Raw genomic sequence first — 25,840 nt, 5'->3', positions numbered from 1 at the left:
TGCTGAAGATCAACCCACGAACCCACCCTAGTTGATTGTTGATTGTTATCTTGCAAGATCATCTTACAAGATAATTAACAAAACTGCTCGTATCAGGGCAAAACCCTGAATGTTCCGACTCTAAGTTAATTGCTCTCGAATACAATTCAATTTGGAAAATTTTTGTTGTTCGGGATAATTTGCCTCAGGGAAAGTATAAAACGAGCTGTTTTTAAATTTCGTGGCTGGTTACTACAGTGACAAGCGCAACCAACTGAGCCCATCCAGATAAAGAAATCAATCCCCCCAAGGATCACAATTTTGTAAAATTGGTCTGAATAAAACCACTCATGACTACAAATTCCTCATTTTTTGAAAAGGGAGGAAAAAACGACTCAAGGAGCTTGTAAGAGTTCATTTTGGATTTTGCAAGATAACCATTCAAGATGAGATGAGTGAGTTAACCGCCTCACCTCGATGATAACCTGCAGATAACAAATGTATTCTTTTCACTTTTCATGTCTTCAACAAACCCTATTGAAGAAAACAGTTATTAAGCAACCGTATGAGATTGTTTTCTGTAGATGGATTGTAAAATTCGTTAATTATTTTTTCCTCAAAACTTTAACTTTTCTGCAATGTGACATTGTCAAATATGAAAAAAAAATGAAACAGTTTGCAAGGATCGACACTACAAAAACTGATTTGCCCAGTTTGGTGAGAAAAGCGTTAAGAACTCGGAAAAAAGTGAACAGTTGATATTTTGATTGTTTTTTGGCCTACTTTGAATTTCTCTGTATGACTTCTGATTCACAAATTTTGCAGGGTCGTTTTAAACAAAGTTGACAAAATTTAAAAAAAAAAGAAAGAAATCTGAGCTTAAAAATTTAAAAGAATCAAAGTGTAAAAAGTATATTTCATATTCGGTTTCACCCTAGTTTGTTATTGCAAAAATGCTACCCGCAGTAACAAAATTGGATAAAATTGTTTATAATAAAAAAAATTTACAGATTATAAATCAATCGTAAATTTTACAGTAAAATTTTGATACTTTTTTTGATAATTGATAATACTCTAAAGGTTCAGTTTGTGTTTGGTATCAAAACACACTAGTTTTAATTTTGTTTGCATGCGGCCTACAGATAAGATACATTCAGACTATTTTGTACATAGTCTAAGATACATAAAGAATCTTACAGATTATTTTGTAGTTTGTATAAATATTTTATAAAGTTCATTTTCAGATTTTTACCTAAATTTACTGATTTATTAGTTTTCACAAAATTGCCAATAAAGGTTGATCTGAGAAAATTCACTTGAAGAAAAATTGCAAAACTTGCTACTCTTACCGCGAGAAAGTTTAAGATTTATAGTCTTAGATGGTTTTCCTGAAACTTGCAGTTTTCGCTATTGGAACCTGATCTAAACTATATTTTATGATTGGATAAATTAGATATTTTACCACTGTAAAGTATTTAATATTAACCAATCATAATCCATCTAACTAACAACCCACTTATTTGTAAGTGCTGAAATTACTTGTAATTTCAGCAGCAGAGAGATTTGAATTTAACTTAGAAATTAGTTGTCTCTCCAAGAGAACTTCAGAAGCCGCAACAAACCAGTATACCCTAGATCTATTGTGCCTAGCAGAGACTAGTTAAACACCCTGAGACTAGAAAGTATAAGAGTAAGATTAGGATCGGTATTAGACTAAGAAGTTGCACGAATCTATCCGGCCGAAAATAAGATAGCGTGACGAGCAGACGGTGTACCCTATCCGAAATTACTCTATGAGTTAACCACAAAGGACTTAACTCACTATGCATATCTCCTCAAGCGGCTATTTTGGCTGAGTTTAGTTTTTTGATGCAGTTTTGAACGAACCCTAATGTCTCGCAACTATCCAGTGCTGCGAACATTTGATCTTTATACACAACCTTGCAAAATCAAACGCTCTCGCGAAAAAATAATTTTTAAACGAACTTGGGGAGATGGGGCGATAGAAAAAAGCTATGTAATCTATCGTTGAAAGGTCACTGGAACAAAGAGGTGAAAATATTCACTGCTGACAGTATCGACAAAAAGACCAAGATCTCAGATGATATGTGGAGACCATTTTTGACTGTAGATGGAATGACAATTCTGAAGAAACGAGTCAGGTTAGTTTTTCTCGTATTGTGATTTTAAAATGATCAAAAAGAGTTGGAAAAAGTCATGGCCCGTACTTTGTGGGCGCTTTTCACTGCCAAATAAAAAAAAACAGGCCAAAATGAGAGTTTTTAGGTACTTTTTGGAAAATGTTGACAAAAAATTCGCATTTTTTCAACGCGCGCTTCCAACCTCACAGTTAGTATAAATTGGCGCCAAAGGCTCCTTTAGAAAACTTTTAGGGTCCGTCACTAAAAATGGATATCTCAAAATACAGTGCTGATTTAAATTAACCGGACAAAATGAACAAAAACTTGAATTTTCAAACACGTTTTTCTCAAAATGGGTTGAGATTAGACAAAAAATGAACGAGACAAAAGTTGCTTAGAATTTCATAAAAATTAATATGGTGCAAATTTTTCTCCAAAATTCTCAACCAAAATTTTGCCCCAAAAATGGGTCATTTTGGCTTTTTTCAATTAATCAAAAGTTACGCTGAAACTACTTTGTTAATTGATGAAAAATATATATCACAAGTAGCCTCTTACACAGCCCAACAAAGTTTAAAAAGGGTTAATTCTCCAAAAACCGGTATAAGAGAAAAAAAATTACTTGATATTCCATAAATGTGATTTTACTAGATAAAACCCAGACTTTTTGCTTAAAAACAAGTTTTAAAAAATTTGCGCAAATTTTTGGAGACTTAACCCTTCTTAAATTTTGTTGGGATGTGTACGAGGCTCCTTGTGATGTATTTTTCTCTTTCAATTAACTAAATAGTTTCAGCGTAATTTTTGATTAATTCAAAAAACCCAAAATAACCCATTTTTGGGGTAAAATTTTTGTTGAGAATTTCGGAGAAAGAATGGCACCATATTAATTCTGGTGAAATTCTCAGCAACTTTTGTTCAGTTCACTTTTGTCTAATCTTAACCCAATTTGAGAAAAACATGTTTGAAAATTCAAGTTTTGTTTGTTTTTTCCTGATAATTTAAATCAGCTCTGTAGTAGAAATTTCAAATATTTATGTCATACTAGACCTTTTTGAATTACTAGACCGCTTGACGAGCAACAAGAGTACGAATCACGTCGTGTGTGGCAAGATCTAATCGCCAACCTCAAAGAACGGAGCTGGCCGGAGGCCGAGAAAGCCAAACACGCAGTCGAACAAGCTCAGCGTGAGAAGAAAAAACAAATGGACAAAGAAGGGGAAGTCTGGGAAAATCGTTTGTTTGAGGTGTACAAAAAAGGAAAAGACTATGATTATTGGAAGTATAAACATTCTTTGGAAGACAGAGATAACAGCAACTAAGATTTGACATTGATCTTAGCAGCTCCTAAATTTGATGCATTTTGACTTTGTGTTTGAGATTTGTCTTTCCTGCAAAAATAAAGCTAATGATATAAAGTAGGAAAACTATTGATAAAAACCCAGTACTCTTCGCTTGACAACGTGATTTACGGCTTTTTAAAATGGGAAAGCGTCAAAACAAGACAGGCGACGCTTTTTTGACAAATTTCCAAAAAAAAACTCTGCGCGAAGATCCAGTTAAAAGGTTTGACTATTGGTCTAATTTCAAGTTAAAATTTGAACTTTTTTGTTCGTTTTTTTTTCAAGTTGTTTTTATACAAACAATGTAATCCAATTAGATTTTTTGCTACGGTGGTCGAACATGTCCAAATCTATTTTTTTAAGATTTTTTCTTAAACCACACAGAACGCAGAAAACACGTCAATTATTTGTTCCGACTTTCGATACGAAAGTAACTAAATTTTTGTGCTCGGGTTGGGTTTTTTTTCTTCAGACAAGTTTCGACTTTTTAACTAGCCATTTTACACGGATTCTTATATTATTCAAAAGGTATTGTTGTCTTGGGCTTAATTTTGAGAAAATAATTCACATGTGATCATTTTTCATAAAGTTATGGGGATTTTAAAAATTGCCCTTTTGGCCAATTTGGGACGATTAACGCGCGATATAACTCGCGCTATTAACGCGTAAGCGCAGATTTAAACCGTCTTAGAAACAGTTCCAAATTGGTTGAAGGAAGCTTTTTTGCCATAAGTGATTTGTTTTTTGGAGCGAAATCGATCACTTTGTAGTTTATTTGGCGTGTGGGGAAACAATTTTCGCAAAAAAAACTCTGAATTAGATAGAACAATTTTTTTCTACTTTTATACTTTTCATGTTATTAATGCTCCATAGGCTTAAATGGCAGTTGGAGCATTCAGAGTTTTGCCCTGATATGAGCAGTCTTGTTTGTAGTTCTTAAGACTACAGTAGCCGGCTATCCTTGTTTCAGTTGCAACTTTTTGAAAAAAACTTAAGCGGCCACGCAGTTAAGAAAAAAAATCTCGCAAGCAAAAAGAAATTGATAGTTACTGGAAGTTTTTTTGATATTATTTTTAAATGCAAAACTACAAATTTTCCAAAAACTGTTTTACTTGTGTTCATTGTTTATATTACGGACAAAAAAAATTTCAAATGCCAGAAATTTTTTTAACTGCATGTTATCGAAATGAAATTTTTTTCGGGTTCTGATTTGAAACTGAGTTTTTAGCTTAAATTTTTTTTCAGGTGCGGATCTAAAATTGTCTCGGGGGGTTGGGGGCGGAATTACAAAAAAAAAACTTTCTAGGTCTACCAAAATGATTTTCCAAGCTCTCCTAAAACCCTGTAACTTTAGTGTCGGTCGGAACAAAATGGATTTCCTATTGTCAGCCCCCCCCCCTTAATCCGCCACTGAACTTTTTGGACCTTCTGAACTGCATACCCGTGAAATTTTATGAAAATCAATTTTATCATTCACATATTGCGCAACAGTTGAAAAGTTGTATGAAAAACGGATTAGAGTCGCTGAGCAGTTTGTAACTATACTGTTTCAGCAATGAAACACTGGTAACGTAAAAGCACGTAAACGCCAATTAAGCCTTGATCGGGGCCAAATCAGAAAGCAAATTTGATACAGCTCTGGATGATTGTTGAAATAGCATTGATTCAATTAAACATGCGCTCAGCAAAAACTGATCCATCTCTGGGATTGGGCTACAGCCTGTTGCTCCGAAAACACTATTGTATTCTCGCCATCACTGTTGCTTATCCATAATGAACAAGCAAAAGTGCAGGTGGCAGAAAACTGTATTCGTATATCTAAAACAAACACGACTGCTCGTATCAGGGCGAAGCCCTGAATGTTCCGACTGCCTTTCGAGGTTTATCGACCAGTAAGAACATTTAAGAATTAAATGAAATAAAACAAAATGAAAAAATTTTTTTTTCTAAAATTTGAAGTTTGGTATTAAAATCATCCCCCCACACGCCATTTAAAGTTCGAAAGGATAAATTCTTGTAGCAAATCAATTATGGCAAATAAGCTTCTTCCAAATAATTTGCAACGATTTCTAAGACGGATTAAATCTGCGCTTACGCGTTAATAGCGCGAACTATATCGCGCGTTAATTGTCCTAAATTGGTCAAAATGGCAATCTTTAAACCCTCATAACTTCTCGAAAAATAAACACAGGTGAAATATCTTTTCGAATTTAAGCTCAAGGCAACAATGGTTTTCGAATGATATAAAAAATTCCGTCAAAAATGGCTAGTTAAAAAGTCGAAGTTTGTCTGAAGAAAAAAAACCACCCCGAGCACAAATATTCCGTCACTTTCGTATCGAAAGTCGGAACAACAAAACTGCTCGTATCAGGACGAATCTTTGAATGTTCGGACTGCCTTTTAAGATCTATGAAGCTGTAATAACATGAAAAATTCAAATGTAAAAAAAAATAAAAATGTATATTTTTTTAATTTGAGAATTTTTGTGAAAACATCCCCCACACGTCATATTAAGTGCAAAGTGATAGGTTTTGCTCATATTAACAAATCAATTATGGCAGATAAGCTTCCTTGAACCAATTTGGGACTATTTTTAAGACTGATTAAATCTCCGCTTACGCGTTAATAGCCCTAAAGATATCGCGCGTTAATTGTCCCAAATTGGGCATAATCGCAATCTTTAAACCCCCAAAGAGCCCAAATATTCCAGTAATTACTGATTTGTTAGACTGCAGCCTGAGACAAGGATAAAAATAACTCACTGAACACTGATCATCATGTTCTGCGAAGACTAAATATATATCGAAACAATGAACGAAGAAAGCACAGAGCATTATATGTCGAATCAAAACTAGAGTTCTGCTTTTCTATAGCTGCCGTAAATAATGCCTTCCCAGACATTTGTGTCCTTGACAAAACAGTCCGAAATTATAAAATTGTACCAGACATTTATGTCCCGGACAAAATTGTCCGAAACTGTTTTGCAAAATTTCTTTGATTTGACCTTGTGATCTTTAATGCTTTGGCTTTTGAGGTTGTTTGATAGTTCTTTAATTAGATTCTATGCGTAACAATTAGCTATAGAACAGTAAAAGTGAGACAAAATTTTCAAGAACAATTTACAATTTAAAAGCGCATTTGGCCGAGCGATGAAGTCATAAGTATCAAGGTCAAAAAGTCTGAAGTTCAAATCTCGGGTCCGACAAAAACTTTTCGTAATTAGCCAATATATGAAATTATAAAACCCAAAATTGGGTAAACTAGGGCAAATTTGAATTGGGTTGACCTGATTGAGCCAAAAGGGAAAAGGATGGGAAAAGCTTGGTTACATTGATCATATTACCAATTTCAAAACGGGTTCAGCTCAATTTTGAAAATTTCTGGGAAAAACTCAACTTAGAAAAATTTATTGAAAATTATTGCTTCGCAATATCAACTTTGCAAAATAAATTGACTTTGAATAATAATTTGATGTTGCTGCTGCGCCCTTTTAGGAAACTTAGAAGTTTTCTTGGGTCGTAGACCGCAACTAATTCGGAAAAGTTTGTGTCAAGTTTGACAAAAAGAGGTTTTTTATAACGTGATACTTTTTGCCCGGCACACAACTTTTCGATCAAGATTTCAACGTTTTTCTGTTCGTCTTGAAATTTTTCTATAAGTTTGGAAAATGATGGGTGCTTGCCGTTCACGAGCTTGACAGAGTTGCTATTCCAACCTCCAACACTGTTGCTTCTGGGTCGCCCGGTTATCATGCGTGGATGAAGTATTTCTGAAAGAACGCACTAGGGCCGTAGAAAAGGTGCCATCGCAGAACCAATCATCAGCGCCACTGAGCAAGTCGAGTCCCGGAAGAGCGGTGAAAAACCATTTTTCGCTGGATATCATAAGGTCCAGAGTCAAAATGAAGGAAACGCTCGCCACTCTGTGTCACTTTCAGCAACTCTGGCAGTTCAAAATTAATTAGGGATTGGGGTTCCTGCATTCTAGGCCATTTCTTCTGTTTTCCTTTGTTAATCGTCCTCTGGTTGGAGTTTTAGCTCGGGGTTACTGCTGCAGTGTCTCTGTTGATGTCTCTTTGAACGGAAAGAATTGTTTGACGTGGTGGCTCATCTGCCACAACTGCTCTTGTTTTGAGAGCTGTCCTGATTTTTCGTTTTTCAATATCGATTGGATCGGGAAAATGACTGTGATCCTTAATAAAAGTGACGTTATTTTGGAAAGTGCGAACACGGCCATTGCATTTAGATAAAACACGAAATTGAGGTGTCTGTTAGAATCCGATGTTTGAAGTATGCGTATGCATCATAAAATAGCATTTCGTTGTTTTTATTTGCCATAAAAATTTCCATTGTCAACATGAACTCGAGAGCAATAACAATGAAAATATGATCTCTCGTGTCTAAATTTGGCAACATTATCAATCAAGCGATAATTGTGTAGGTAAGCGTAAATGATTTGAGTCCTGTCTTAATTTTGTCTCTAATATGCTGCGCAAAGTAATTTCTGTTCTAATTGCTCAGTTGCGTGGCCCTATCGTTTTAATCCTTCCTATTGAGAGCTTATCAAATTAATCTGATCATTAACTAGTGTGGCCATAGCCCGGAAAATTTTGGGACAGTTTTGTCTGGGAAGCAAATGTCTTGGACATTTTGCTTTTTGGGCTGTTTTTGCCTGGACATAAATGTCTGGCACATAAATGTCCTGAAAGCAAATACAACCCAAAGCAGTAATTGAAAATCGGAATTTTATGGCATCAAAGGAAACCATTTAGACAAAGTATCACCGACAATTATCAGCATAAAATAAGAGGATTTTTAATTTTTTTGTTAATTTATGCATATTGAATTTGTTGAAAAAATTCTGAGCAACAACTTAAGTTTGGTTTAAATTCTAACAAGCCAATCACAATTGATGTATAAAAACTGTTCACAGTAAAAAAAACAGAAAAAAATTGAAGAAACGCTTGCTTTTGTTTTTTAAATTTTATAAATTGAATTTATGAATAAAATTCGGAGAATATTTAGTTTTCCTGAAAAACCTGTTTGAAATGAGCATTTTTTTCTCAAAATCAAAATGTTTCTCAAAATCGTAAAATGTCTTTGACTGTTTTCAAGCAGAATTTTTGAACAAAAAACGCGACGCGTTCTCGCAGTGCAAACCAGTAACTTTTTTTGAAAAGATCTAGTATACAACGAAACTAACTAAAATTTTCAGGTTAACTTTGATCATGGACGAGATCTAATAAAAATTACATCAGAATTTTAACAGCACTCTATGTTTAATTTTAGCCGAAGTCGAGGGACTGCAAACCAAAAACAGTACACATTTCTTGAACTAAAAACAATCTGAGCAGCAAGTTTTATTGTTCCGACTTTCGTAACAAAAGTAACGGAATATTTGTGCTCGGGGTGGGTTTTTTTTCTTCAGACAAACTTCGACTCTTTAACTAGCCATTTTTGACGGAATTTTTTCATATCACTCGAAAAGTTTTGTTGTCCTGAGCTTAAATTTGAAAAAATACTTCACCTGTAACATTGCCATTTTGGCCAATTTGGGACAATTAACGCGCGATATATTTCGCGCTATTAACGCGTAAGCGGAGATTTACTCCGTATTGGAAATTGTTCCAAATTGGTGGAAAAAAGCTTAATTGCTACAATTGGTGTGTTACTTAGAGGGAATATTATGGCATTGTACTTTATATGGCGTGGGAGGGGGAATGATTTTCACAAAAAATCTCAAAATTTTTTAAAAACTTTTTTTCTACTAATTTTAATTCTTTATTTTTTTCATACTTTTACTGCTCCATAAACCTTAAAAGGCAGTCGGAACATTCAGGGATTCGCCCTGACACGAGCAGTCTTGTTCATTTGAAATAGTTAATTTTGACACCCCAAAAATAGTCAAATCTTGTCTTTCCGTGTCTTCTTTTAAAACAATAATACCAGCACTGGAATTTTATGAAAAATAATCATTTTCATTGGATTTTCTGCGTCAGTCTCGATAATACTCAAATAAAATCGATTATAAAACTACTTTTTTCAGTTGTTGATGACAACTTTTTTTCGAAACTAGTTTAGATGATTGGTCCCACCTTTTTTGTAATAAAAGAGCCAGCGCGAGATTCGAACCAACGCCTTGGAAATGGTAACTGGATTCGTTCCCGCTAGCCTAATGGGGCGCGTTTCGACAGCAGTATAAAAAAGTAAAAAAGCTTACTGTTAGAATTGGCCACTAACTGCTCGCACCGAATTTTCATGGATAAAAACCGATTAAATGGGTTTTTGTTGACTAAAGCGTTGTCTATACAATCGATTAATATGGCAAATGTAGAGAATGTAATGGATTTTTACTCCATTTTAATCGATTATTTTGAAAAAAAAATCCATTAACTTTCTTTTTAATCGATTATAATCCATTATTGCTTTCAATGTAATGAATTTTTTTTCTAAAAATGATTAAGTTTTGTGTGAAGATAATCCCCCTACATCCCCCCCCCCCAAAAAAAACCATCGCCACCCCCTCCCCCAACTCCCATACTTCCCCTCCCCACGTACCCCCCCCCCCCCCCCTCGTTCCCCCATCTCCTCCTCCTTCTCCGCATTTACCACACCCCCAATAAACACTAAGCACCGCCAACGGGACAGGTAAACGCGGAGGTGGCGTGGTGTCTACTCCACAAAATCCCCCCACACCACTTCAACCCCCCCCCCCCACATGTTTAACCATACTACATAATTACCTATCAAAGTGGGGATGTTAAGTGCTTAGTGGGGGTGTGGTAAATGCGTGGGGAGGGGGTGGTTTGGGCTGAAGCGCGAGTTTGGCGACTAAAACTTAATTAAAATAATAGCAAAAATACATTTTTCATAAATTTCATCATTTTATAAATTTTCATTAAAGCGATTGAAATTAGAAATTTGAAATTCAGCGAGAGAACAAAAAACTACCTTAAGTTTAACATTATTATGAAAAAAGAAAACAGCATACCGAAAGACTTTAATATCTGGATTATAATTCATTATAATCATTTAAATTGGATGATTTTTCTTCTGATAATTTTTTTTTGAAAATCAGTTGAAAATAATCGATTATAATTGATTGTATTGGGAATTTGTTGCTTTTAAATAGTATCACTATAATCCATTTTTAATCGATTATAACTTATCTGTTATGTTATTTTATGGAGACCGACTATGATAATCCTATGTAATCAATTATTATCCATGAAACTTCAGTGCGGGTGTATCTCGGTTTTTGTTAGAGAAGGACCTCGCTAGGATTTTCTCGAGGGGGTGTGGGGCTTTTCAAACAATTTTGTCAACCCTTTTTTTTTAGGTCGACCTAATTAATTTTCCGAGCTCTCCCCAAACAGTGAACACCCTGTTGCGGCAGAGTTGCTGGGTCGCAGGCAAAATTTGAAGGCGTTTTTAGGCATTCTGTGGATCAATTTGACCAAAAAAAAACGAGTTTTTTTTGGCGCGCTCCCTCGTCAAAAATAGAATATATATCGGAACCAAAGGCGCCTTTACAAAAAGTGTTAGGGTCACAAAGGGATATCTCAAAATAGTACAAAGGGGGGAATTTTGGGTCTGCAGGGGGCCGAATCCCTGAGGAAGGAGGCGTCCGCCTCTCCCCCCACTCTAAATCCGCCCAATCTACAATCGATTATAATGTTCACTATTTTCGTCACTAATAATCGATTTTAACCAATTATTATTGTTGAAATTCCAGTGCGGTTATCGTGTTCGTCATTTTGTAAAACAAACAGTATACAGCAAAACTTAGATTGAAATTTCGGAAAAAAAACTTAGCCGCATCCAGTTTTAAGCGTTAATAATCGATTATATTACAATTTTAGTACCAGTCTTACTAAAATTGAGAAACAATCGATTTTAATCAATTAATAATCGATTAAAATCTCTTTTTTTTTCAAAATCAAACTACAACTAATTATAATCCATTATAATCGATTATAATCATTTATTCATTCGTCTATTTTTCGATACAATTATAATCAATTATAATTGAATATAATCCACTATTTTTATTCAAATTTCTAATTCATTAGTTGTGCTCAAAAATCCATTATAAGTGATTATAATTGATTATAATCCCTTTTGTTTTTCCATTGTGTCTTCAAAGTTGCATCTAAATTGCTTATATTTTATGCTTTTTGTAGACGTTGGTTCTTATGAAAAATGAGACAATTATTTTTAAAGTTTTCCAATCAATTCAAATTTATAAGGTTTTTTTGTTCATTTCTTCTGCATTACAGTTGTTTTGTGATGCATATTTTAGGCTTTTTTAACCACCAAAATCATCAGCAAGATTGATTTAGTTACATGATTGATTCGGAAGATTTATTTTTCAATTTGGTAATTATAATTAATTGTAATCGATTACTTACACCTAAACTTGGATGGTAGCCTAAACAAATGTGTTTTTAATTCAACTCGAGGTGTTTACCATCAAGGTGTGGACTGCTTCGATTTTAACCAATTATTATTGTTGAAATTCCAGTGCGGTTATCGTGTTCGTCATTTTGTAAAACGAACAAAATACAGCTAGGATTGATCTTAAAACTGAGATTGATCTTTCGGAAAAAAGTATTTAGCCGCATCCAGTTTCAAACGTTAAAAATCGATTATATTACAAAAAAAATTCTTTTTGCTCATTTTGTAGGAAATTACCCCCGCATATTTGGCCACTAGATGGTAAGTGAAAGTTTAGAATCACAAGATGACGCTTTTAATATCATTTTGATCAAATCCGGGAAAAATCTAATCGTCAAGGATATCCCAAGTTCTCTCAAGGCTGACGTCTATCCAAAAGTAATAACGAATAATTCTCTAAATTTTTTTTGCATGGGTCGTCATCGAGCTTTGATTGAAACTTAAATTATTACTGGGAACTCAAACTTTTACTAAGTTCGATCATAAACCAGGGATTCCAGTTTGCGACCGAAAAAGTTTCTGAAAACATGTTGTAGATTATCATATATTTGATGAGCCTTTGTGACAATAAACTGGTTCTAATCCTTGGTAAGCCAGCTTTTTATTATATTTTCGTTAAAAAAAAAATAACAAGGTTGTATATTTTCTATCAGGTTATTTGGTCAGTTGAAGATGCTATCGTTAAGAAGTACGCGGGGGTTTTTCAACTAATACTCGTTTGCATGACAGTTTTTGACAACAGAGTCCGATTATAAAAAAGGAGTACTCTGAGCTCCTGGTAGATCAAAATGTGGTTGCATAAAAAATTATCTGACTTTTGTACAATTTTGGGAAATAATCGGTAAATTTCAACCAATTAGGTGATGTGATTACTATAGCATTTTTTTGTGTATTGAGGCTTATACTTTATGTTTCTTCATGTTTCAGGTGATAACTTCTTTTCTGAAAAAAAAAGCTTGTCGGAGCAATTGCGACAATCTGCAATGAGATTGGAGTTAAATTTGTTGAACTGTATTTAAGAGTTCGATCTTTGTAAACGTTGGACCCAGATTGGGATGTAAATAATTTGGCGTTTAGTTGGGTTTTTCAACAGAGCAAAAAAAATCAATTCACTTCGAAGATTTTACCTAACGGGAGGTTGATTTAGAAAAACTCGCTAAAGAAAAGCCAGAAATTGTTGATAGCATCAAAAGAACGGCACCGCTATACAATTCGTTGGTCGAGTTTTCTCACAAGATAGAATTGACTTGATTTCATGCAGTTTGGGTAGAGCATCGTAATCAATACAAATGAAGACAATCGAGTTCGGTGATAACTTTCTTTTATGAAGTAAATTGTTATCTGAAATCTGTGTAACCCTTTTTCTTAGTTCAAAAAGTGTTCTGATTCGATTTTTTCGAATAATTTTCAAAAGCCAACTTTGAAAAGGCATAGGCACTCAAAGGTGTTTTAAAAAACAAACATTGAATTAACGTTTGAGTGTTACAATTATACAGGCAGAGTACAATTTTGATGTCTTTCTTCAAATAAAATCAATTTCTTTCCAACACACTTTACCATAAGTCACTTGGCCTGGGTCCATCGTAAATTCAACAAGAATTTTGTTGTTTCTTATCTTAGTTGTTGTACATATCGTAGAATTAATATCGTTTAAGTAATTGAATGGTATATAGTTGTTTCTTTATAACACTTTTACCAAGTATTTCAATCTCAAGTCGAAGAATATAAAAAAATTTGAGTTTGGTAAGAATAGATCCTTTTCCGGATTGAAATCGGGTTTTTGCTGCGACGTTTTTTCCTTACAGTTTGTTGAGATTCTATAGCCAAGAAGAGCCTAATTGATAACATGTCACAATTCGCATTAAGTTCAGCAGAAAAATTAAAACTGCGTTTATTAAAGAAGGCTTTTACGGACCAGCTTAATTGTTTTTCAAGAGTTATAATAGGATTTTGGTCTATTGTTGCAAAAATTGCTGCTAAATAAGGTAGACCACTTACGACCAGGACATTGAAAATTTTGGTTTTCATTTTGTTTGGTATAAAACCTATGAGTCTTTAATACCCAGTTCCACTTCTATGAATTGCTGTTTGGAATGTTCCTGATATTCATGTAGATTTACGTCTAACTACGCGTAGATCTTCAATTTATTTTATTTCTTCTATTGCCTGTCCATCAATCGCAATCTCGTATTTTTTTGAGTCTTTGTTGTTGGTCTACTACTTGTGCATCAATCTCAAGCTCATTTTTTGAGTCTCTGTTTTTGGTTCCTTAGAGCACGCCTTTTGGTACTTGTTAGATAAGTCGCTGTTTATAAGATCAAGTGAGGAACCCTCCAAGCCTATTATTTGTAGCTTTTAATTAAAAATTGATGATCTATTGAATCAAAGGCATGTATGAATCCAGTAGTGCAGCTGTTATAATTTCATTGTTTTCAATTTAAACTTGGTTTGTTTCAGTCAGATATTCTAGAGCATCTATGCTTGAATACGTTTTTCTGAAACCGAATTGAGTTGGCGTAAGAATATTATTACGATTAAGATTTTCTGCAATATCAAACTCCGTTTGTTTTTCAAATACTTTTGACCGGAATAATTGAAATTGGTGTGTAATCAAGTGGATTTTCACTGCATCATTTTTTAGGTAAGGAGGAAGTATTCGTCAATTGGGCCGCGGTGGAAAAAATTTGTTTCTATGCATTCCTTGATTAAAAGATTAGTTGGTTGTTACAGTTTACAAGCGGCATTTTTGAGTGCCCGAGCTGGAACAGAAGAATAACCCAGGGTTTTTGTTTTATTCAAAGCAAGAATAATTTTTTTACCTCCATAAGGAGAAACTAAGTAAAAAGAAAAACTTTTTCAAAACATTACCTGATTGCGATTTTGTTATAAGAAATAAGTTCGGAAAAGAAGTTAGCCTAATTTACTTAAATTGCTATTGAGCAAGTTCACTTTCTGTGGTCGTCTACGATATCAGTAAAACAATTCCCAAGACATTCTACATTTGTTGCTGTTCTTTGTTGTTCCCTTTTTCATTACTAAGGTAACGTTTAGGCATTTCGAACAATGCTGAATCATTTAATTGTGTCTAAATTTTTTCGAGTCATTTAAGTAGTTTTTATTTAAAGCCGTTTTCAGTTCCTGAAATTTGTAGCTAGAGCTCATTGATTTCAAGTAGCTATGTTTTTTTTCAAGTTTATGTTTTTATTTTGATACCCATTTCGATACCAGGGAAAACAAAGGTTGTCATGACGAATAACAGTTTGTTTCATAGAAGCATTCGTTTTGATAAAAAAACTTACAGTTTTTTCGAATTCCTAAAACATATATTTGGGGCAAGTTATTTTGTTCAAAAATGATCAATTTTGTTTTTTAACATCTTCTCTGTATTCACAGAAACGTTTTTAAATCATTACCATATAAATTCCCACTTCAAAGTTGGCACCATAGGCAATTAGAAAAATTAGAAGCTAGTAATCCTAAAACGGACAGATCAAAACAGCAAAAAAGGGGGACACTTTGGGTCGGCAGGGGTCGAATCGCTAAAGGGAGAGAGGGTGATATTCACACCGCCCCCTCCAAAATCCGCTACTGACTGTTGCCTTGTTATTTCGAGGGATGATCCCATTTCGTTTAATGAAAAATAAAATACTTTTAAAAATACCAAAATAAAATTTTATTCGAAATTGATTATACTTCATGACTGTTCTGCTTTATGGGGCAACCGTCGGCAGATTTCTTTAGAAACCTTTAGAATGCCTTCTCGACCCTATATTAATAACAAATTCAGTGCAAATAATTGTTTTGATAGCAATCCATTTTTGCTATTTTTAATCCAACCAAACAAAAACAGAAGACAGAAGGTCAAAAATGGTCGGAATGTTGATCTCATTGTTTACATTAATACATCTATTCAAATTCGCAAACAAGTCCCTGCCATCATTTTTGAAGCTTCATTCATTCAATTTCAAGTGTTTTAAAATGGTGATTGTAAACTTATGGTTTATTCCTCGCTCAAGATCGACTGCTCTTCTACGCTGTCTCTCAAACATACCTGGGAGTAAAGTTTTCTTCGAGAAGTTGACATTCTGCGACTTTGTCAACAACTTCCCTCATATTTTTGAGGAAGGAAAGGTTTCAGATGATCAACCGTTGGAAACGTATGAAGACGTCTTAAAAGCGGTTCTTAACAATTCTAGTCCCATTAAAATTGTAAAGGACATCGCAGGAACCCTCAAAACAGACGATTACCCAAAACTGATGACTAAAGAATCAGTCAACATTTTCGCATTTCGTCATCCAGCCCTGGTCGAAACTTCAGTCATAACTGGACACGCCATACCGTATTTCGAGGTGAACAAGAGGGCAGGTTTCCCGGTGAAGATGAACGAAGCCTACGAAAGCATGCTCGAAATGATCAAATACGTGAAGCAAAACTGCGATCATGAACCAGTTGTGCTGCCAGGTAAAACTTTTATGGTACATCTTTTTAGATTTTATTTTTTTTCTCGGGCCAGGAGGAGAGGTTGGTTCAACTGTTTGTTCCCCATTCTGGTTGAAAATATTTCTTGAGGGTTACCTCATATAGTAGTAGTATTGTACGACATTCATTTTTTGAAAATGTCACGGTTAATTTTTAAATATAACGCCAAAACAACGGAATTTCATCCGAATTTTTCTTTTAAAAGGTTCAAACCTTGTTTGTAGCCAAAAACTAACTGCAATTCCTAAACACTTAAAGTATATGAAATGCTGTATTATCCTATAAATTTTATTTTGATTTTCAGACTCAGATTTATTCAATTTCTTTTAACTTTTGATTTACATTAAATTAACGGTGGTGATATCTAACAATTTAAGACATATTTAAGTTAAATACAGGACTCGCTTTTTCCTATACTTCAAACACTGTTAATAATTGTTCCGACTTTCGATAGGAAAGTAACGGAATATTTGTGCCCGGGGTGGGTTTTTTTTCTTCAGACAAATTTCGACTTTTTAACTAGCCATTTTTGACGAAATTTTTTTATCATTCAGTAAGTATTGTTTTCCTGAGCTTAATTTTGAAAAAATATTTCACCTGTGATTAACTTTCGCAAAATTATGGGGGTTTAAAGGTTGCCATTTTGGCCAATTTGGGACAATTAAATTGCGATATATTTCGCTCTATTAACGCGTAAGCGGAGGTTTAATCCATGTTAGAAATCGTTCCAAATTGGTTGAAAGAAGCTTATTTGCATAATTGATTTGTTACAAGAAGCGAAGTTCATCCTTTTCTACTTTATATGGCTTGCGGGGTAATGAATTTCATTAAAAAACTCAAACTAAAAAAAATCATTTGATTTTATTACATTTAATTTTTCAGGTTATTACAGCTCCAGAAACCTTAAAAGGCAGTCGGAACATTCAGGGCTCCGCCTTGATACTAGCATTCTTGTTTAATTGAAAGCCAGTCAAGACTGCTTGTATCAGGGCAAAGCCCTGAATGTTCCGACTGCCTAAAAATTAAATGCAAAAAAAAAGAAAATATATTGAAAAAAGTTTTGTAGAAAACTTTCAGGTTTTTTGTAAAAATCATCCCCCCACACGCCATATAAAGTACAAAAAGATAAAATTTGCTTCTAGGAACAAATCAATTATGGTAAATAAGCTTCCTTCAACCAATTTGGAACGATTTCTAAGACGGATTAAATCTACGCTTACGCGTTTTTAGCGCGAAAAATATCGCTCGTTAATAGTCTCAAATTGGCCAAAATATTAATCACTAAACCCCTCATATTTTACAAAAAATGAGTTCATATGAAATATTTTTTCAGTTTTAAACTCAAGACAACCTTACCTCTTGAATGATAAAAAAAATTCCGTCAAAAATGGCTAGTTAAAAAATCGAAATTTGTCTGAAAAAAAACCCACCCCGACCACAAATATTCCGGTACTTTCGTTACAAAAGTCGGAACAATAAACAAGGATGGGAAAATTGTGGTTCCCTGATTCCGTTACTTTCGACTTAAATATGCTTTATAACTGCAAGAATCATTAAATTCATCCTTGATTATCATAAAACATAAATTTTCAAAGTAAACAAGACTGCTCGTATCAAGGCCGAGCCCTGAAGGTTCCGACTGCCTTTTAAGGTTTAAGGAACACATTAACATCACAAAAACAAATTTAATAAAAAGAAATGAGATTTTTTTTCTTCTAAAATTTGAATTTTTTACGAAAATCATCACACCACCCGCCATATAAACTACAAAATGATAAAAGTCGCTCCTAGTGAAAAAAAAACAATTTTGGCAAATAAGCTTCCTTGAACCACTTTGGAAAGATTTCTCAGACGGGTTAATTGTACGCTTACGCGTTAACAGCGCGAAAAATATCACGCGTTAATTATACCAAATTGGCCAAAATGCCAATCACTAAACCCCTCATAACTTTACGAAAAATGATTACTTTTGAAATATCTTTTCAAAAAATTTAAGCTCAGGACAACGTTACCTCTTGAATGATATAAAAAACTTCCGTCAAAAACGACTACTTAAAAAGTCTAAATTTGTCTGAAGAAAAAAAACCCACCCCGACCACAAATAATCCGTTACTTTTGTTACGAAAGTCGGAACAATAAACAAGGATGGGAAAATTGATGTTCACTGATTCCGTTACTCTCGGCTTAAATAAGCTTTATAACTGCAAAATTCATTAAATTTATCCTTGATTATCATAAAATATAAATTTACGAAGTAAATAAGACTGCTCGTATCAGGGCCAAGCCCTGAAGGTTCCCACTGCCTTTTAAGGTTTATGGAACACTAGTAGCATAACAAAATTAAACTTAATAAAATGAAATGAGACTTTTTTCTTCTAAAATTTGATTTTTTTTTACAAAAATCATCCCCCACACGCCATATAAAGTACAAAATGACAAAAGTTTCTTCTAGTAACAAATCAGTTTTGGCAAATAATCTTCCCTCAACCAATTTGGAACGATTTCTTAGACGGATTAAATCTACGCTTACGCGTTAAAAGCTCGAAAATTATCGCGCGTTAATTTCCCTAAATTTGCCAAAATGCCAAACACTAAACCCCTCATATTTTACAAAAAATGTGCTCATTTGAAATATTTTTTCAATTTTAAACTCAGGACAACCTTACCTCTTGAATGATATAAAAATTTCCGTCAAAAATGGCTAGTTAAAAAATCGAAATTTGTCTGAAGAAAAAAATCCAACCCGAGCACAAATATTCCGTTAGTTTCGTTACAAAAGTCGGAACAATAAACAAGGATGGGAAAATTGTGGTTCCCTGATTCCGTTACTTTCGACTTAAATATGCTTTATAACTGCAAGAATCATTAAATTCATCCTTGATTATCAAAAAACATAAATTTTCAAAGTAAACAAGACTACTCGTATCAAGGCCGAGCCCTGAAGGTTCCGACTGCCTTTTAAGGTTTAAGGAACACATTAACATCACAAAAACAAATTTAATAAAAAGAAATGAGATTTTTTTTCTTCTAAAATTTGAATTTTTTACGAAAATCATCACACCACCCGCCATAAAAACTACAAAATTATAAAAGTCGCTCCTAGTGAAAAAAAAAAACAATTTTGGCAAATAAGCTTCCTTGAACCACTTTGGAAAGGTTTTCAGACGGGTTAATTGTACGCTTACGCGTTAAAAGCGCGAAAAATATCACGCGTTTATTATCCCAAATTGGCAAAAATGCCAATCACTAAACCCCTCATAACTTTACAAAAAATAATTATTTTTAAAATATCTTTTCAAATTTAAGCTCAGGACAACGTTACCTCTTGAATGATAAAAAAAACTTCCGTCAAAAACGACTACTTAAAAAGTCAAAATTTGTCTGAAGAAAAAAAAACCCACCCCGACCACAAAATTCCGTTACTTTCGTTAGGAAAGTCGGAACAAAAAACAAGCATGGGAAAATTGTGGTTCACTGATTCCGTTACTATCGACTTAAATAAGCTTTAAACTGCAAGATTCATTAAATTTATCCTTGATTATCATAAAATATAAATTTACGAAGTAAACAAGACTGCTCGTATCAGGGCCAAGCCCTGAAGGCTCCGACTGCCTTTTAAGGTTTATGGAACACTAGTAGCATAACAAAATTAAACTTAATAAAATTAAATGAGGCTTTTTTCTTCTAAAATTTGATTTTTTTTACAAAAATCATCCCCCCACACGCCATATAAAGTACAAAATGACAAAAGTTGCTTCTAGTAACAAATCAGTTTTGGCAAATAATCTTCCCTCAACCAATTTGGAACGATTTTTTAGACGGATTAAATCTACGCTTACGCGTTACAAGCTCGAAAACTATCGCGCGTTAACTTCTCTAAATTTGCCAAAATGCCAAACACTAAACCCCTCATAACTTTACGAAAAACAATTACTTTTGAAATATCTTTTCAAATTCAAGCTCAGGACAACGTTACCTCTTGAATGATATAAAAAAACTTCCGTCAAAAACGGCTACTTAAAAAGTCGAAATTTGTCTGAAGAAAAAAAACCCACCCCGACCACAAATAATCCGTTACTTTTGTTACGAAAGTCGGAACAATAAACAAGGATGGGAAAATTGATGTTCACTGATTCCGTTACTCTCGGCTTAAATAAGCTTTATAACTGCAAAATTCATTAAATTTATCCTTGATTATCATAAAATATAAATTTACGAAGTAAATAAGACTGCTCGTATCAGGGCCAAGCCCTGAAGGTTCCCACTGCCTTTTAAGGTTTATGGAACACTAGTAGCATAACAAAATTAAACTTAATAAAATGAAATGAGACTTTTTTCTTCTAAAATTTGATTTTTTTTTACAAAAATTATCCCCCCACACGCCATATAAAGTACAAAATGACAAAAGTTGCTTCTAGTAACAAATCAGTTTTGGCAAATAATCTTCCCTCAACCAATTTGGAACAATTCTTAAGACGGATTAAAACTACGCTTACGCGTTACTAGCTCGAAAACTATCGCGCGTTAATTTTCCTAAATTGGCCAAAATGCCAATCACTGAACCCCTCATATTTTTACGAAAAAAGATTACAGTTGAAATATCTTTGCAAGTTTAAGCTCAAGATAACGTTAACTCTTGAATGATATAAAAAAATTCGGCAAAAATGGCTAGTTAAAAAGTCGAAATTTGTCTGAAAAAAAACCCACCCCGACCACAAATATTCCGGTACTTTCGTTACAAAAGTCGGAACAATAAACAAGGATGGGAAAATTGTGGTTCCCTGATTCCGTTACTTTCGACTTAAATATGCTTTATAACTGCAAGAATCATTAAATTCATCCTTGATTATCAAAAAACATAAATTTTCAAAGTAAACAAGACTACTCGTATCAAGGCCGAGCCCTGAAGGTTCCGACTGCCTTTTAAGGTTTATGGAACACTAGCAACTTAACAAAATTAAATGTAATGAAATGGAATGGAGCTCAGGACAACAATACTTTTTGAATCATATTAAAAAATTCAGTCAAAAATGGCTAGTTAAAAAGTCGACATTTGTCTGAAGAAAAAAACCCACCCCGAGCACAAATATTCCATTATTTTCGTATCAAAAGTCGGAACAAAAACTACCAAAGGTCTTTATATTTCGAGTCGAGATGTCACGCCTAACCTTATTTTACTTTTCAAATAATTAGAGATTTTTTTGGCTTAAAACTAAATACCATTTCATATAAGAAACAAAACTGCTCGTATCAGGGCGAAGCCCTGAATGTTCCGACTGCCTTTTAAGGTTTATGGAGCAGTAAAAACATTTAAAATTTCAATGAAATAAAACAAAAGAAATTTTTTTTTCTAAAAAAAGAAATTTTTTTAATGAAAATCATCCCTCCACACGCCATATGAAGTACAAAATGATAAAATTCGCTTCTAGTAACAAATCAATTGTGGCAAATAAACATCCTCAACCAAATTGGAACGATTTCTAAGACGGATTAAATCTACGCTTTAGCGTTAATAGCGCGAAAAATATTGCGCGTTAATTGTCCCAAATTGGTCAAAATGCCAATCTTTAAACCCCTCATAACTTTACGAAAAATGCTTACAGTTGAAATTTCTTTTCAAAGTTAGCTCAGGACAACTTTACCTCTTGAATGATATTACAAAATTCCGTCAAAAATGGCTTGTTAAAAAGTCGAAATTTGTCTTAATTTTAACTTTTTTAAAAAAAAACCCACTCGATCACAAATATTCCGTTACTTTCGTATCGAAAGTCGGAACAATTTTTGGCAAAGAAGCGTAAAAACTAAACCTTTGGATAAAATTCTGTCTGGCAGAGTTTCTTATTTAATGAAACTATCTTTGTATCAAGTACACATTGAGAGAAAATAAAATGAATACTATTCAATGTAGTTAAATCACGTTTAATACATGCTTTAATTTATCAGTCCTCAAAGTCACTCCCGAACTGTTATATTGCTATCGAACGGGTTACCCAGTGTTTAGATCTTGGAAAACCTTGCCAAGATCATGGCTAATCTTGGATTATCCATGAAACATGGCTATTATGTCAAGATCTTGGCGAGATATTCATGTTACTTTCCAAGATCTTTGCAAGATATACATGTCAGATATTTGCTCGATTTTGCATGTTAACTTGGCAAGATTTTGCATAATTTTGGCAAGGTTTGCAAGATCGAAACACTGGGTTTCGAATGCTTTTTAGGTGAAATACTGTGCTCTAAGGAGAAGACCATCGAAGCTGTCAAGAAAATTTTCAGCTTAATTGGAATCGACTTCGATAAAAAATATCTGACTTGGGAGTCCCTGGACTTGCTAGATCCGACATGGGATTCGTTCTCATTGGCTCGAGAGTCGCAAAACTCTCTCGGCTTCTTTGAGCGAGCCAACAAATCGACCCAATTTGAAGATTCAGTGGAACGTGACGTCGACATTGAGACGTTGTCAAAAGTGAAACCAGAAATAGCGGAGAGTGTGAAAAAACTAACGCCAACATATCAATCTATAATGGGAACAGTCAGCAAAAACTAAGCCGTCGTTTAATTTAATGTTTGCTGCTCTATTTTACGGCTTTTCTTACTATCCAAATAATATTCAAAAATTAAGAAGTTTGAAGAATAACTGAAATTGAACTAAAAATCATTATAACATGTTTTGCTCAGATAATTGAATGAGTTGACTTAACCAGCTTTACAGATGAAAACAATATACTGTTATACTGATATCTCAACATGTAAAAGACGCTTCTTCAATAGGTTTGTTTCTTGGCACTGATCAACAGTTTTGGCCCTTTCAGATCACATATGCATTAAGTTCAGTATATTAAGCATCTGTCATCTAAAAGTAAAAATAAATAGACTTTCGTGGTCTAAATTGTTGTCAATATAATCGATTCCCATGTTACGCTCAGACAACAAAAGTGGAAAAAAGGATTTAATTCAATTTTTTGTCGCAAACATTATAATTCATTTGAAATCCATTGTAATTAAAAAATAAGGATAAAATCACATTAAAATGGATTTTTCTCCACTTTACGCTTTATTTTTGTTTCGCGTCGTTCAAAGTTTTGCAAGAGTTTATGTATTTATCAATTGGGAAATGAGGAAACTTTGCAAAGCGACTGTACGGCCTACTCAATTTCTAAACCTAAACTCAATTTGCAAAAAGATTCTGTTAAGCTCCCCCCCCCCCCCCCTAGCGATTGCCCCTTGGCTCCGCCCCCTCCAACCTGAAACACCGTCCCAATCACCCTCCGCACCTCATCTGAACCACATCTCCTTTGCACCTGTTGAGCTCTACACCTGTGTGGGGAAGCGTGGAGAATGGGGGGCAGAAAAAAACTAAATCGAACAACAACTAACCAATTTTAGTTTAAACTCCAGAAAACATTTTATGTGGGTTGATTTTTGCATCTCAATGATATGAAAAAAATTGATTATAAAAGAATTCTATTGTCAGTATCCATAAAAAGGAAAAAAAATCCATTAAATTAAATAAAATGGATTTTTTGCCTCGAAAAAAAGTACAATTATAGTTGTTTTTAATTGATTATAATCTATTTTTTTTATAACTTTTGTGGACACTGACTATGAAACTCAATTATAATTGATTTTGCGATACCAAAGATAAATAAAAGGACATTAAACAACTCACAGTTTTTATCCGTCACATGGTCATACGCTTAAAACGTTTTTCTTAACTTTTCAACTTCTTTGAACTTCCCTTATTAATCCAACTTTGAATATTTTTAGAACTCAAAAAATCATAAATGGCGCAATCGTGTCTGACGAAAAAAAAACATTTCAATGTCTTTTTTGAGAGCAGAAAGAAAAACTTTAAAGAGCCACTTTATTCTAATCATTGGTAATTCTTGATTGGAACCGTAGGTAAGTTTTACTTTAAAAAAGATGTCGAAATGAAAAAAAAACATGATTGATGATCAAGTTTAAACTCAAAAGATTTGAACTAGTTCTTTATTGCAACCTTATGTACATCAGTGCTAAAAGGAACTTTCGGTAAAATTACGTCACCTTTAACGACAACTTGAGTCTTGGTGCACAACCTGTAAATCGATTATTTGGAAAGTACAGAGGTGCCAACTGAAACTCCAAATTCGAGAAGCAGATTCCGGTAGAAAATTAAATCAAGCACAGTCGAAGCACTCCCAATGATTGGTAGAGAAAGTGATTAAAAATCATTCTCTTTCTCTGAATTATTTAAAATCTTTTTCTCTGAAAACGCCTATTGTTTTATGACATGTTTAAGTATGATTTCATCAATGACTGATTATTCATAAAATCAAAACTTTACAAAAAAACTTGATACTATAAAAAATTGATTGTCGAAATTTTGATAGTTCGATAATCAAAAAATCAATTTTCATTAAAGTTTTGTTTTTATTAAAGTTTGATACTTTCTTTACATCATATCCATAAAAAAATTCTATGACAACTCAGGTTGTTTGCAATGCCTTGTATAAACAAGATTGTCGAAATTTTGATGACTCTAGCTTTAAATAACTCAAAGTCGTTGTCACTTATGTTCAGCTAACAACATAACAAAAAAGCTTTGAGAAAAAATTAAATTGAAATCAAAAGTCAAAGATTTTGGTTTATGGAAAAACGCTAGTGATATAATTTTTCTAGAAAAAAAATCACTTATCATAGAACTTTCACGCATTTTTGTGAACTTACAGAAATGCATGAAGAGTGTATGATAGGCTTTTTTGCTGTGTTCGCTTAATGGTATGTTTGTGATCCGTTTGTTTAAAAAAAAAGCACATGTCAACAAAAGAGTAATAAAATTTGTGCAATGGCAATTTGAAGAAAATTTGTCTTTTACTTTCCCTCACTTGTAAGTTCATTCAACTATAATACTAGTTTGCATAGATCGATTGCTATGAAGATTGGAATGCGGACTAATTAGGCTAGGTCAGAGATATTTAGACTTCATACGTAATCTTGTAAACCACTCGTTACTCCATAAAATTGATCTTCGTGCGAGGTAAAAAAAAATTTGCTTAAAGAACTGACAAACTGAGTTAGATTACTGGAAAGTGGCAAACAAATTATTATCTGCAATGAAAAGGCTTTCGAACCTTATAAACTGAAGAAAAGGACGAAAGTTGTTTGTGCTTGATTGTTTTTTCATCAGCAAAATTGACGAGTTGTGTTTGTAAAACTCGAAAGACATTAATGCCCAAGACTCAAAATTTTGCTTCAAAAACTAGTTGTATTAATTTGGACTTCCAAACTCTTATCTTTCTGACCATTGATAATGGGGAGTAACTTTGTAGTTTTTTTCTTTTTCTCTGTTTTCCTCGCAAATTTTTTTCTTTTTCTTTATTTTCCTCGCAAAATTAGTTACAAAAAATAAGCATCGGACCGAGTCAAGTATTATCCTAAATTAATTTCAGTCGTAATTTG

At 33.7% G+C, this 25,840-nt stretch overlaps 2 protein-coding genes across 2 annotated transcripts in view; both read left to right on the top strand.

Moving 5' to 3' along the window:
- The window catches only part of LOC134855028 (oxysterol-binding protein-related protein 9-like), a 35,400-nt gene extending 31,932 nt beyond the window's left edge, over positions 1 to 3,468 (top strand). The window contains exons 15-16 of the mRNA XM_063871407.1: positions 2,015 to 2,141; positions 3,187 to 3,468. Of these exons, the coding sequence (XP_063727477.1) occupies positions 2,015 to 2,141; positions 3,187 to 3,442 (383 nt within the window). The 3' untranslated portion in view covers positions 3,443 to 3,468. The remainder of the gene's footprint in view (positions 1 to 2,014; positions 2,142 to 3,186) is intronic.
- Positions 3,469 to 15,833: 12,365 nt separating this feature from the next.
- Positions 15,834 to 23,031, top strand: LOC134855484 (uncharacterized). The gene is made up of 2 exons (XM_063872020.1): positions 15,834 to 16,381; positions 22,621 to 23,031. The coding sequence occupies exons 1-2, from the start codon at positions 15,898 to 15,900 to the stop codon at positions 22,944 to 22,946; spliced, it is 810 nt and encodes a 269-aa protein (XP_063728090.1). The 5' UTR covers positions 15,834 to 15,897; the 3' UTR covers positions 22,947 to 23,031.
- Positions 23,032 to 25,840: the final 2,809 nt, after the last annotated feature.

Source organism: Symsagittifera roscoffensis, chromosome 10 (assembly GCF_963678635.1).
Source record: "Symsagittifera roscoffensis chromosome 10, txSymRosc1.1, whole genome shotgun sequence".
NCBI classification, from domain to species: domain Eukaryota; kingdom Metazoa; phylum Xenacoelomorpha; order Acoela; family Convolutidae; genus Symsagittifera; species Symsagittifera roscoffensis.
Note: the sequence above shows the minus strand (reverse complement) of the source record. Positions and strands in the feature narration are given on the sequence as shown.